The sequence below is a fragment of the Sceloporus occidentalis genome, unplaced genomic scaffold (genome assembly GCF_023333645.1).
Source record: "Sceloporus occidentalis isolate IW3139 unplaced genomic scaffold, rSceOcc1.0.p SCAF_13, whole genome shotgun sequence".
In the NCBI taxonomy this organism is placed as follows: domain Eukaryota; kingdom Metazoa; phylum Chordata; class Lepidosauria; order Squamata; family Phrynosomatidae; genus Sceloporus; species Sceloporus occidentalis.
In genome coordinates, this window is record NW_028316993.1 from 2,589,568 (window position 1) to 2,602,320 (window position 12,753).

At 42.0% G+C, this 12,753-nt stretch overlaps 1 protein-coding gene across 2 annotated transcripts in view; it reads right to left on the bottom strand.

Moving 5' to 3' along the window:
* The window catches only part of MEIS3 (Meis homeobox 3), a 43,693-nt gene extending 38,268 nt beyond the window's left edge, over positions 1 to 5,425 (bottom strand). For both annotated transcript variants that reach the window (XM_089478381.1, XM_089478380.1), the window contains exon 1: positions 3,923 to 5,425. In XM_089478381.1, coding sequence (XP_089334507.1) covers positions 3,923 to 3,934 — 12 coding nt within the window. In that variant the 5' untranslated portion in view covers positions 3,935 to 5,425. The remainder of the gene's footprint in view (positions 1 to 3,922) is intronic.
* Between the last annotated feature and the right edge of the window lie 7,328 nt (positions 5,426 to 12,753).

Below are 12,753 nucleotides of genomic sequence, written 5' to 3' on the forward strand. Positions count from 1 at the left end.
TTAGATGATGATGATGATGCCATTTCACTGTATTCTCTGCTTCTACCATTTCGTAAAAGAGCGCATGCAAGTCTGCAACCTTCACAATGTCTTGAGATGGCCCTATACCTTAAAAATATCAAACCTATTATTTCATATCAAAGATATTCAAAGATATTATTCCCCCCCTTGCAATTTTTTTTGCCTGAAGAAGGGGAAATAAAACAGCGAAGTGCTGGTAAGTTATTGACCTTTTTTAAAGGGGACTTCTTGGAAAGATCTCCAATTCTCCCCAGAGGCAAAACAACGATATAGGATTAAGGTTGCTTAAATGTGGCCCTTTGGGACCGTTCCTGCGACCCTCAGCTCTCCAGATTTCCCTCTGGATTTTTGGTTTTACTTCTTGCTCAGAAACAAATGGGGAACTAGATTGCCTTTCTCAGACCCCCTCCAAGAGCATCGATTCACTTTTGAATTTAGGCATTCCTGAAATGTTTAACCATTAAAAAAAAAGTTTTGCAAAACTAAAATCAGACTTTTAATTTTAAAAAAATGGTTTGGGGACATTTGGGGCAATCTTTATGTCCCCACCCCAGGATCCCAAAATAGTCCCTTAGACCTGATCCAGTTGACAGGAACCTGGTTCATCTTCCCCTCCTCCCCAACCTTTTTGGCCCTGTTTTTGTGGATTTGGGGTGTTATTGCACTTTGCAGTTATGGCCAACACTTCTCCCTTTGGATACGTTTCCTTCATCGGTTTGGTTTTCTTAGTCCTTCTTTGCTCACAAACCCAAAAGTTCCAGCTCGTTCCCATAGATCTCCATCCGTACCTTGGCTGGCAAAATGCATAGTCCAAGGGCAAGAGGGAGCATTTCTGCTTCTAACCATCCTTCACCATAACCCCAAACTTCACTAGCCTCCCAAGCTGGGCTTTTCCAATCCTTTTGTTGTTCTTGCTGGTGCCTTTTCATTGCTGAAGTCAATTTCATGCCATCTTGGCTGGTCAGTTTGACCAAGCCGGCCTTGTTCATGCCAACCATCCCCATTCCTTAGCCAGCCCCACAGAGGGAACTATATATCCTTTTAAGGGGAAAAGCCCCAAAGTGAAATATAGATGCCCATACCTTTTCATAGATATACAAAATTCCTCGCTGATCAGGCTTTCTAATTTTTGCTCCCGATATTTCTTTCTTTTTTAAAACTTCTCTCCCTCCAAAAATAAAATAAAATAAAGACCCTATCTGCTATATTATGATTATTAATTATTATTATTTAAAAAATCCCAAATCTGTTAAGTTTTTCAATGAACAAGAAGAGGAAGCCAGGGTCACTTTTTGGGACGCTTTTGCAAGTTAGCAGGGGAACCTTCCTCCTAAAAAGGGAAGGAAGGCAGTGAACTTTTCAGAAAGAAAAATTCAACACACAAAGCAAAGAAACACACAAAACATCACACGGCTTGGGTTTCCCAGCCTGGGATTTGGACTAGTCTCAAGTCAATTCAATTCCCATGCTTTTTAAAACTGGGCTTTTAAAAGGGGGGGAAATGTGTGTGTTTCGGTTGCCTGTGGGCTTATGGCGAACCTATTAATTTTATAGGGTTTTTTTTAGGAAAGGGGTATTCAGAGATGTTTTTGCCAATTCCTTCCTCTGAAACAGAGCTTCCAACACACAGGATTCAAAATCCTGGACATTTATTAACTTTCTTCCCTGCCATCCTCTTAGTTTCCTCCTTGTTTCCAAGATCAAGTAGTAAAAATACACTTTTTCCTTTGCTCCCCTTCCTTCCTTCCTTCCTTCCTTCCTTCCTTCCTTCCTTCCTTTTATTATTTCCAGAGAATTAATGAAACAAATATTATTTAATGAATTTAAAGAATTTATTAAATCTTCACTTTAGCACTTTAAACTTTAATTTTAAAAAAAAATTAAAACAGGGGGAAAAACTTTTCCTATCTCCTTCTCTCCCCAAAGGAATTTTTTCCTTCCTTGCCAACTATTCTTATTTAAATCATCCCTTTATCTCAGCTTTTGTTTGTGCAAAACAGAACCATTTCACCTCTATCTCTTGGTTTGCAAACCCTCATTTTTCTTCCTCAAACTCCTCAATCTATCTTTCCAAGGATGCCACTTTTCCAAAATGCATATTTTAAAATCGATCACAACTGATTCAATTCTTTACAGATCCTCTCTTGGCCGCTTGGAGAGGTATATTGTTTGAGATCTACTGGATTTTTTAAAAAGGGATTTTTTAAATCCCTGGGCTGCAGAAATGAAAGTTCAAGCTCAGGGTCTACAAAAGTATTGATCCTGTTTTGAAATGGCTTCGCGGGAGTGGGAAAAGTTTTAAAGTGTTTCCAACTCTCGCCTGCTTTTGCCGATAGAGAAATCAATGCATTGCTATCATCGGAAAAATTAATCAGAAGATTTTAAAAATGTATTATATATGTGTGTGTGTGTGGATAGAGAGAGAGAGAGAGAGAGAGAGAGAGAGAGATGTAGATATGTATAAAGCAGCAAATGCTGACTTCAGATTGGAAAGAAAGTTGGAAAAATTCTCCTCTATCACTTTACAGGGTTTTTATTTAAAGGGTTGGTTTAAAAAGTGAGATTCATACAAAAAGATGCTTGCTCATTTTGCCTGGCTTGGAAAAGGTAAAAAGCTGGATTTCAAAATATGGGAGCTGCAATGTTACCCCTTTCAAAAATAAATTGTTATTAACTAAATGGTGATGGTTGGGACTTTCAGAGTCATATGGAAAAAAAGAAAAGAAAAGAAAAGAAAGGAAAGAAAGAAAGAAAGAAAGAAAGGAAAGAGTTTTTTCCCTGCCTCTCTGACAACTGGCCACATTGAAGCCCCATTAACCCCAGGCTTTCAAGCCATGCAGTCCTTTTCTGCCTCTCCATGGAGGGCCTTCAAAGGAGGAGAAGAGAGTGGAAAAACTTGAGAAAGGCATCACAAAATGCCACAAAGCAGCCCCATTGAGGCTTTGAAATGAGCAGCACCAAATCAAAGCCAAAAGGCTGAAGGGAGTCAAGGGATGGCTTGCCCTGGAGGAGAGGGGTTTTTGGGGGGTGGAAGGAGGGTTTTCTCTCCCCCAAAGTCACACCCTGTGCCTCTCTCTCTTTTGCAGAGGTTTGCTAGGGAGACTTGTCAAGAGGGATGGGGTTACCTTTACAGCCAGATCTGTCCAACAAAGTTTAAAGAGGACCTAGAGAGGGCTTGAGATCCTCTAGAAGCGAGAACTATTTGTCCTTCTTGGACAATAATATGATATATATTTACACATCCAAACTTGATCTGGGAGGATTTTTGGGGGGAGGAAAGGAGGCAAACAGGTTCAAGCCCAGAACAGAGGTTGCTGTACAATTTTGCAGAAATACAATTTATTATTATTATTATTATTACTATTATTATTATTATTATTATTATTATTTTAGAAAAGGCATGGCCTTTCTTCCTCCAATATTGTGCCCTCCTTTCACCAATTCCACTTGACATTTGCCAACCAGACTTTAGTGGGATAAAAAGACATATTTACACATCCAAAGTTGACCTGGGAGGCTTTTTTGGGTGGAGGAAAGGTATTTAGAAGGCAAACAGGTTCAAGCCCATGACAGAGATTGCTCTACAGTTTTGCAGGAATACAATTTTGCACAAACAATTCTTTTCCTTTCTTTTCTTTTCTTTTTTCCCTCCCTCTCTTTTTTCTCTCCAAAGCAAAAAAGATTCCACAAGGAGGGGGGAAAAGGGTCTTTTTGTCCAAACTGGAGGTTTAGTTTGGAAATCAACAAGTCAAGAAGGACTTGTTTTAGTTTTAATTTTTTTGGCAAAGAAAAAAAGAAAAAGAAAGGACACTCCAGGCCAAAACTATCCAGGGATCTTGGAGGAGAGAAAGTGCATGTGAAAGGACAGAAAAGAGAGATCTAGAAGGAGAGCATCACCTACCCTTTGTGCCATCAGATAGTCCTAAATGTTATCCTCCAGGATGTCTTTTCCTTACGGCTTTAAAGTTTCCAGGGAAAACTTCAGTCCTTTCCAAAGAAGGGGTCTTTCATTCTGGCTCCCTCCTTAAGTCCATCATTCCAACAAAACCAAGGAAGAGGAGGAGAGCAACAATCAAAAATTAGGACAATGTTGCCAAAAAGATGAAGAAGAAGAAAGGATTTTAGTTTTCTTAGTTGTTGCTGCTGTTTGAAAACAAAGAATATATATATTCATATATAATGATTTTTCTCTCCAAACCCAGAGGGACGGTTGCCTTGCAGCTTGGTCAAGAGTTTCAAAGAAGAATTTCGACAATGTCCCCAAATTTCAGCCTTTGGAGTCTGAAAAACTAAGCAGGCGAGTTATTCGGGTGCCGGCTTGAGGTTTCCATGAATGTGGTCTTATGTGTTAAAAAGATAAAATAGAATAAAATAAAATAAGGGGGGATTTATTTTCTTGCTTGGAGGGATCTCCTTTCTCCCAAGTAGCTGTCCATCAAGCCTTGAGGGATCTGTCAGACTTCCAAGTGACTGATGGTCCTTGCAGAAGATGTCTCAGGAGCAAAGTGGTGGTAGTTTTTTTGGAAGGATGGAAGGGAGGAGGAGGAGGAGAGAAAGAGAGAGAGAGAGAAAGAGAGGGGTGTGAGGAGGACCCACAACTACCAAGACCCCCTGCTCCAAAACACTCTCACTCTCCTAGCCTTGATTTCTTTCTTTCTCTTTTCTTTCTCTTTCTTTCCTTCTTTTTGTTCCCCCTCCTCCTGAGCTGCTGCTTTCTTCCCTCCTTCAAAACATGGACAATATCCACTATGTGTGTGTCCTCCCCCCCCCCTTTATTTTCAGTGGTTGGGGGGCTTCAATCCTATCAAAAGCCAAGATGCAAGGAATGAAAAAGAAAAGCAAAGAAAAAGGAGGGAGGAGAAAGAGAAAGAGAAGGTGGAGGAGAGGTGTGGGGGGGCTCAGAGGGTCCCAAAAGCCCCCCCACCCAGCCTGTCCGCCCCAGAGGCTCCAGATCCTTAAAAGAGCCCCCTCTTTTCAGCCAACAGAGAGAGGCCAGCCAAGCAAAAGAGGGGGGGGGGGAGACAGAGACAGAGACACACACACACAAGATGGGTTTGTCAATTTCTGGTCCCCTCCTTCTCTTAAAGCAGCAGTAGATCTTGCATTTAGAAAGGATGGATGGATAGAGGGATGGAGGGATGTAGAAATAGATGAAGCACCTTCTCTTCCTTGCCCTCCTTTTCTGGTCTGCTTGGGAGTTTGGAATTTGTATGGGGAAGGCGGAAAAATATATTGGGGTGCGGATGAGAATATCTATGCTTTGAGGAGGCCCAAAATAATAATCGTAAGGATATATGCATCCAATGGATTGCCTGCATGCATGTGTGTATGTGTGCCTATGTTCTCCTTGCTGGTGCCTGCCCTCTCTCTATCTGTATCTCTCTCTTAGGTGGCTCTGTTTGCTTCTCTCTCTGTATATCTGGGAAGGAGAAGAAGAAGAGGAGGAGGAGGAGGGGAGGAGAGGCAGAGAAAGAAAGATGCTCTCTCTCTCAGCTCCACAGCCCAGAGCTATGATGAACACATCCGGAAGTAGAAGGGTTTGTGCATTAACTCATTCTCTGCCTGCCTCTTAGGAAGCCAGAGGAGGAGGTGAGCATCAGCTGAACTCTGGCAGAGGAGCATGGCTGAGCATAGAGACTAACGCTCTCCTTGCCAGCATCTAGAGCCATCCTGGCCTTGCTGCTTTTGCCTTTGGCCCTTCGCTTTCCTTGAACCCAATAACTGTCCTCTTCCTTGCAGGCCAGGGCTTGTCGACGTTTAGCTCTGGCACCTGTTTGTGTCTATGTTTATTGTGCCTTATGCACTGTCATTGTTTTTCCGCATCAGGTCATACCGTTTTGTATCTCTCTAACCCTCCTTGTCTGGCATCCCCCAAGAAGGAGACATATATATATGGCAAATACTGATTTTTTAAAAATTTGTATCTTCCAGGTAAGGAGATGATGGAGGAAGGCCTTAACGGAGGCGGCGGAATGGAGCCTGTGGATGTCGCACCTCACGCAATGGCTCCATAGAAACTCCTCGTTCAGTGGCAGTCTACCAGTGAGTACCACTTGCCAAGCAGCAACCGTAGGAAAAACGTGGCGGCCTTCATAGCCTGGCTTCCCAGAGGTAATCTGCTTTTGAAACAAGGGGAAAGCAGCCCTCATTCATAGTCAGGTCGCTTGTGATATCCTGACATTTGCTGCCTAGATTCCAGCTGTTCATATTGCACCCCACAAATAGCAGCCTCTGAAAGCTTAAAACACCTTTTATTTGGCATATCTTTATATGAACTGCAGCAATGCAGTACGCCAGATACAGTCCACAAATGCCTGTGCCAAATAAAAACGGATAAGTCTTTAAGACGCTGCTGATTCTTTTTGTGTTTGTCGCTGAAATGCACCCGGCACGGCTCATTTTTGGCCACTAAAAACATGGGCCTCCTTAGCCCTAGATAAGCTACTGCCTCTCCATTTTTGCAATGTGCGTAATTGTTAGCTGCATTTGGTCAGCTTCATTTTATGGTGCATCTATGAATGAGAGACCTTTGATACATTAATAGTTCTGCTCAGGTCTTGCAAAGCCAGGGCTGTGGCTTCCTTGATTTTTCACCTGTAATGTGGTTTTCCTCTTTTTCCAGTATCTTTTCTCATATGTCATGTTGTCTTGTGATATGGCCAAAGTGTGAGAGCCTCTGCTTAGTCATTTTGGTTTCTAGGGAGAGTCTAGGCTTGATTTGCTCTCTATTTATTTGTCTTTTTCTGCAGCAGCCCATTATATCTGTAGATATATATCCTCAAGCATCACATTTCAAACACGTTGCTTCTCTTCCTGTCAGCTTTTTTCATTCACTGTCTACCTTTTGCAACCATACATAGGCACTGGAAATACTATGGCCTGGGTGATAGTTGGTATCCAACTATATATCTTTACACTGGAGGATCTCGTCTCATTCCTTCAAGCTGCCCTCAAGTCCCAGTCTTCTTGCGCTCTCTTGACTACAGTCTCCATTCTGATTTATGGCTGAGCCGAAGTATAGAAAATCTTTAACCATTTTGATCTCTTCACCATCCCCTTTCAAGTTAAGTAAATCATCTGTGGTCATTACTTTTGTTTTTCTTAATGTTCAACTGTAACCTGTCTTTGCATTTTCTTTGCACTGCGGCCATTAGAAAGAGTTTACACTTATACTATCAGCATAGCCAAAGAGCTGGAAAACACCCAAAGGATGACTTGAATCAAATTGTTGGGACCAGAGCCATCCAAATCCAGATTCTGCACAGGACAGATGAAGCGGGACCTCTTTCCTCAAAAGCACATGTAGAGAGATCTTGAGGCACCTTTGAGACTAACTAAAGAAAGAAGTTGGCAGCATGAGCTTTCCTAGACTAAAGTCTACTTCCTCAGGTGAATTTACTCCTCCAGTGTAAAGATATATTGTTGAATACCAAAGTACAGTGGGACCTTGTTATCTGCTGGGGTTTGGTTCCAGGGTCCCCCATGGATAATAAAATCCATGGATGCTGCAGTCCCATTAAATATAATGGCAGAGCAAAATGGTGTCCCTTATATAAATTGGCAAAATCAAGGTTTGCTATTTGGAATTTATGCTTTTTTTGGAAGCCATGGATGCTTGAATCTGTGGATAAAAAAATATGTGAATAAGGAGGACTGACTGTAAATGCATCTGAGGAAGTAGACTTAAGTCTAGGAAAGCTCCTGCTGCCAACTTCTTTCTTTCAGTGAGTCTCAAAGGTGCTACTAGATCTCTCTGCATACTGATTCTGCAGACTAACCCGGCTATATCTTTGATTTCTAACACAATTAGCATCTTCTTTACATGTAGGATTTTACATAAGAACATCAGCAAAAACTAAATTTAAAAAATTAGGACAATCATTGCATTGGAGTCTGTTGCAAAACAACAAGTCAACAAAGTCATGGTGACAAGGGTTAACCCACCAATGAGAATTCCAGTGTTTGCTTCTGTAAACTGCCAAGGACTTTGACTTATGGGGAGCCCATGAATGAGAGACCTCCAGATAATCCTGTCCTCAGGTCTTGCAGAGTCAGGGCTATGGCTTCCTTGACTGAGTCTATCCATCTGTAATACAGTCTTCCTCTTTTCCTACTGCCTTCTCCCTTTCCAGTGTCATTTCCAGTGCATCCTGTTGTCTCATGATGTGTCCAAAGTACGACAGTCTCCGTTTAGTCATCTTAGCTTCTAGGAACAGCTAGGCTTGATTTGCTCTGGGACCCATGCATTTGTCATGTTCACAATCCACGGTATCCATATAACTGCTGAAGGCTATAATAATGCTTCATGCTTATAGGAGTGTTTGTAGGTACAGAATCAAGGGCATGTTGTCATACCCAAACATCCAGAGCCAGGGAACACAGGTTCACATGAGGCAGGACATTTCTTATGAGGCGCTGTATCTGCCTTTTCTTTTTGCTAAAAACAAAAATAAAGCTTTAACCGAACTAGTTCCATGCCTTAAAATACTAGTATTTTTTTTCTGTCTGCACATAATAGGTGTGTAAAACGTGGTGACATTACTTAGGAGTCTACTTTGTGTATCTAATTCAGTTTTGCAGAGCTGGGCTATCAGGATTTCTATAAGCTTAGGGTGTTTACGTCTGTGTTGGATACTGTGCTTATTGTATTATTATTATTATTATTATTATTATGCTTTATTTATATAGCGCTGTAGACTTGCACAGCATTGTACATAGAAACAATAAGATACATAAAGATGTCCATGTGGCTGCCCATGAGAAAGAAAGAGAGGTAACATTAATGTACATAGTATTTTGCAAACAGCAGAAACTTATGAAAATCTAAAAATTAAAAATGGTCAATCCCATTAAAAAAATTTAAAAATGGGCAATGCATCACAAAAATGATAGTAAAATAAAGGTAGGGAGGAACAAGGGAAGAATAGGCTTTTATTTCACTTATACATAATTACAGCGAAGAAAGAGGAACACAATTTATGAGTGCGCATGTCACCACGATATTTCATAATGATCAATATCCCGTCGATAGGCAAATAAAAATAGTGGAGACATGTGCAGAATCCTCCCGTTAAAGAGCCTCACAATTTAATATACAACTACTCCACTTTTCATTTTGCTTTTTAAGATCCACTATACAGACGGGGCGTTTCGACCGTTGGAAAAATAACGTTCAAACCTATAAAAGGAGAGTAAAGATCATTTTCTGATTTATCTTGCCAAGAAAAGAAAATTTGCAAGAAACGTTGCCCGCTTTTTCTCTTTCGCTGACAAATATTGCCTCTTTATGAGAATAAACACACACACACACATACATATATATATATTCTCCCTCCCTTCCTTTTCTCTTTTTGTCCTTTCTCCTGCCATGGGTTGAGGGAGACCGAAGTGTTTGTCAAGGCAAAATTAGCCTGGGGTTGACATGATGATTATCCAAGATTGTTAGTTTGGGGTTTGAAAGCTCTGTGATGGATAACAGTAATCACACTTGGGTCCCTCCAACTGGCTGAGAAAAGCTTGGTAGTAGACACCTGCATTAGGCCACCGAAATCGCTTTCCCAAGGGCTGGCTCAGTTATGCGTGGATATATACATATATATCTATAACAATCACTTGATCATTCGATACTCAACGATTAGCGTGCGAACGTATGGACCGGCTGCATTGAAATCCGGTATTCTAAGTGGGAAAAAACACATGCACATAATTTTGTGGATACGGGGGTGTTGATGTCTGCGATAGCTTATCCATATCCATTCCCCTTCATTTTCTCTCTCGCACGCGTATATCAACTCTTTTCGTCGCTCACCTTTAATAATAGTCGCCCAGCGATAGCAATTCAGACCCTAATCATCGCCTCTCATTTAGATTATCTGAAGGCACTCTTTCCAGGGCTTCCCTTGGAAAAGGATATCAGACTTGCTTTCTCCTATGTTCCGATTTTGAGGAATAATAGAATCAAACAGTGAGTCAATGTGGTATCGTGCTTTCAGTGCTGGACTACGACTCTGGGATCGAATCCTCTCTTGCCCATGGAAACCCACTGGATGACCTTAGGCAAGTCACACTCTCTCAGCCTCAGAGGAAGGCAATGGCAAATCCCCTTGAACAAATCTTATCAAGAACACCCTGTGACAGGTTCGCCTTAGAGTCACCATAAGTCAGAAATGACTTGAAGGCACATGAGAACAAGAAGCACCCAGCTAGGACTGTTCGGCTGCATCTACACTGCAGAATTAATGCAGTTTGACACAGCTTTAATTGCCATGGCCCAATACTGGGATTTGTAGTTTTGCAGGCCTCTGTTAGAGAATGCTAGCGTCACAACAAAGTGAAAATCCCAGGGTTCTGTAGAATGGAGCCATGGCAGTTAAGAGTGAAAGCCAGCATGGCACAGTGGTTTGAGTGTTGGACTAGGACTCTGAAGACCAGGGTTCAATTCCCAGCTTGGCCATGAAATCTACTATGTGACTTTGGCCAAGTCACATACTCTCAGCCTCAGAACACACTGGCAAACCTCCTCAGAACAAACCTTGCCACAAAAAGCCCATTGTAGGGTCACCATGAGTTGGAAACAACTTGAAGGCACCCAACACACAGGGAGGACCTCCTTTTGACATCAGATGAGATGAACCCTGGTGATGCCATTCGGCAGGATGGAACATGCAGTACCAAGCACAGTTGCTCAGAGGATACTATCCAAATCGAAAACACCATGCTTAAGTAAACATGAAAATATATACATGTGCTTTTCAAGATGGTGCTCTCGCCCTGAGGTTCTTCCTCCTTGCCCTTTAGACCAGAGAAGGAGGTCTGGGCCCACTTGCCATGGATGGCCAAGCCTTGCTCACAACCCCACAGCTATCATGTTGCTAAAATTGCGGTGTTCTTGACACAACGGGTTCCGTTCCACTGCAAGCTGACAGTTTTGTGTGTTTCACGACCACCATATAAACATTTAAATATATATATATATATATATATATATATATATACACACACACATACACACACACACACACACACACACACAAACCCAAAGCACACACTTGAGTTTTTCTGGGGGCTGTTTGGCTTTTTGTGCTCTTTTATTGTTTTTAACACACACACACACATTCTGCTTTGGCTTCTTAGATTGTGACTCCAGGCAGTTGGCCACATAATTAAAAACACAGATGCAACTAAAAAGGCAATAAACCATCATCTTAAAAGACAATTAAAGCAATTACCATATAAAAGGCTAACACAAGCAGACCAGCAAGGAGCAGAGAAGGACCTCATACCCTCCAATTGTTCCCATTTGACAGAGAGAAGTTGGATTCATCCTCTTGGATGAATTTTTCAGCTGTTATTCAGAATGTCCCAGTTTCTCTTCCTCCCACCTTTTCTATGGCTTGGCCATAGAAACCTACTAGGTGACCTTAGGCAAGTTGTTTTCTCTCAGCCTCCAAGGATGGCAAAGGCAAACCCCCTCTGAACTAAGTTTGCCAAGAAAACCCTGTGATAGGCTTGCCTTAGGGTCGCCATAAGTCATGGCTTGAAGGCACATAGCAGCAACAAAGTGAGGATGGTGCATGCCACCAGATTTCCCGTTTCTATGTATGGTTGTGAAAACTGGACAGTAAAAAAGCTGAAAGGAGGGAAATATGATGCTGGAGAAGAGTTCTTTGGATCCTGTAGTGTGCTAAAAAGACAAATAAATGGGTCCTAGAGCAAATCAACTGAGCCAGCATTGCATAGTGGTTTGAGTATTGGATTCAAAGATATTGCCATATTAGTCTGCAGAATCAGTCTGTAGAGAGATCTTGTAGCACCTTTGAGACTAAGTGAAAGAAAGATGTTGGCAGCATGAGCTTTCCTAGGCTTCAGTCTACTTCCTCAGATGTTTTCAGACATCTGGGGAAGTGCACCGAAGTCTACGAAAGCTCATGCTGCCAACTTCTTTCTTTCTGGAGACCAGATGCATTTAGACATCTGGGGAAGTAGACCGAAGTCTACGAAAGCTCATGCTGCCAACTTCTTTCTGGAGACCAGGGTTCGATTCCCATCTCAGCCATGGGACCCACTGTGGGCCCAGTCACTCTCTCGGCCTCTCGCAAGATTTCTCTTTTCATTTCCAAAGAGAAAAATACATTATGTCTGTGCGCATGTGTGTGAGAGCCGTTGTGATGTAGCGGTCTGCGTGTTGGAAGATGACTCTGGAAACCAGGAATCGAATCTCTGCTTGGCCATGGAAACCCACGGAAATCGACTCTCTCGGTCTCAAGGGGAGGCAACGGCAAACCTCCTCTGAACCAACCTTGCCAAGAAAACCCCATGATTTCAGGAACGACTTGAAGGCACACAACAAGAACAAGAGCAAATCGAGCTTGAACCCTTCCTCCAAGCCATGATGACTGAAACGAGGCTGTCGTACTTTGGCCTAGTCAAGTCTAGTCAGGCTTAAGGATCTGGTGTAGATACACAGAGCAAAGCCAAGAGCGGTATGATCCCTTCAGCAAAAAGGAACCAGGGGATCCTTCAAGTGCACACTTTCTCTTTCTCATCAGGAATGGCTTTTAATTGGCACTTTTGTTACATAAGGCTTCATTAGGGGGAAAAGCCACTGAAGGTAATTTGTCACTAATTGCTCAATTATCTTCCTTGAGAAGAGGCTTGAAAAAGAAAGCACTCCGAGTACCTTTTTTTTGCAAACTTTAAGGTTAAAATATTATTAAAAGGGGAGAAAAGGCG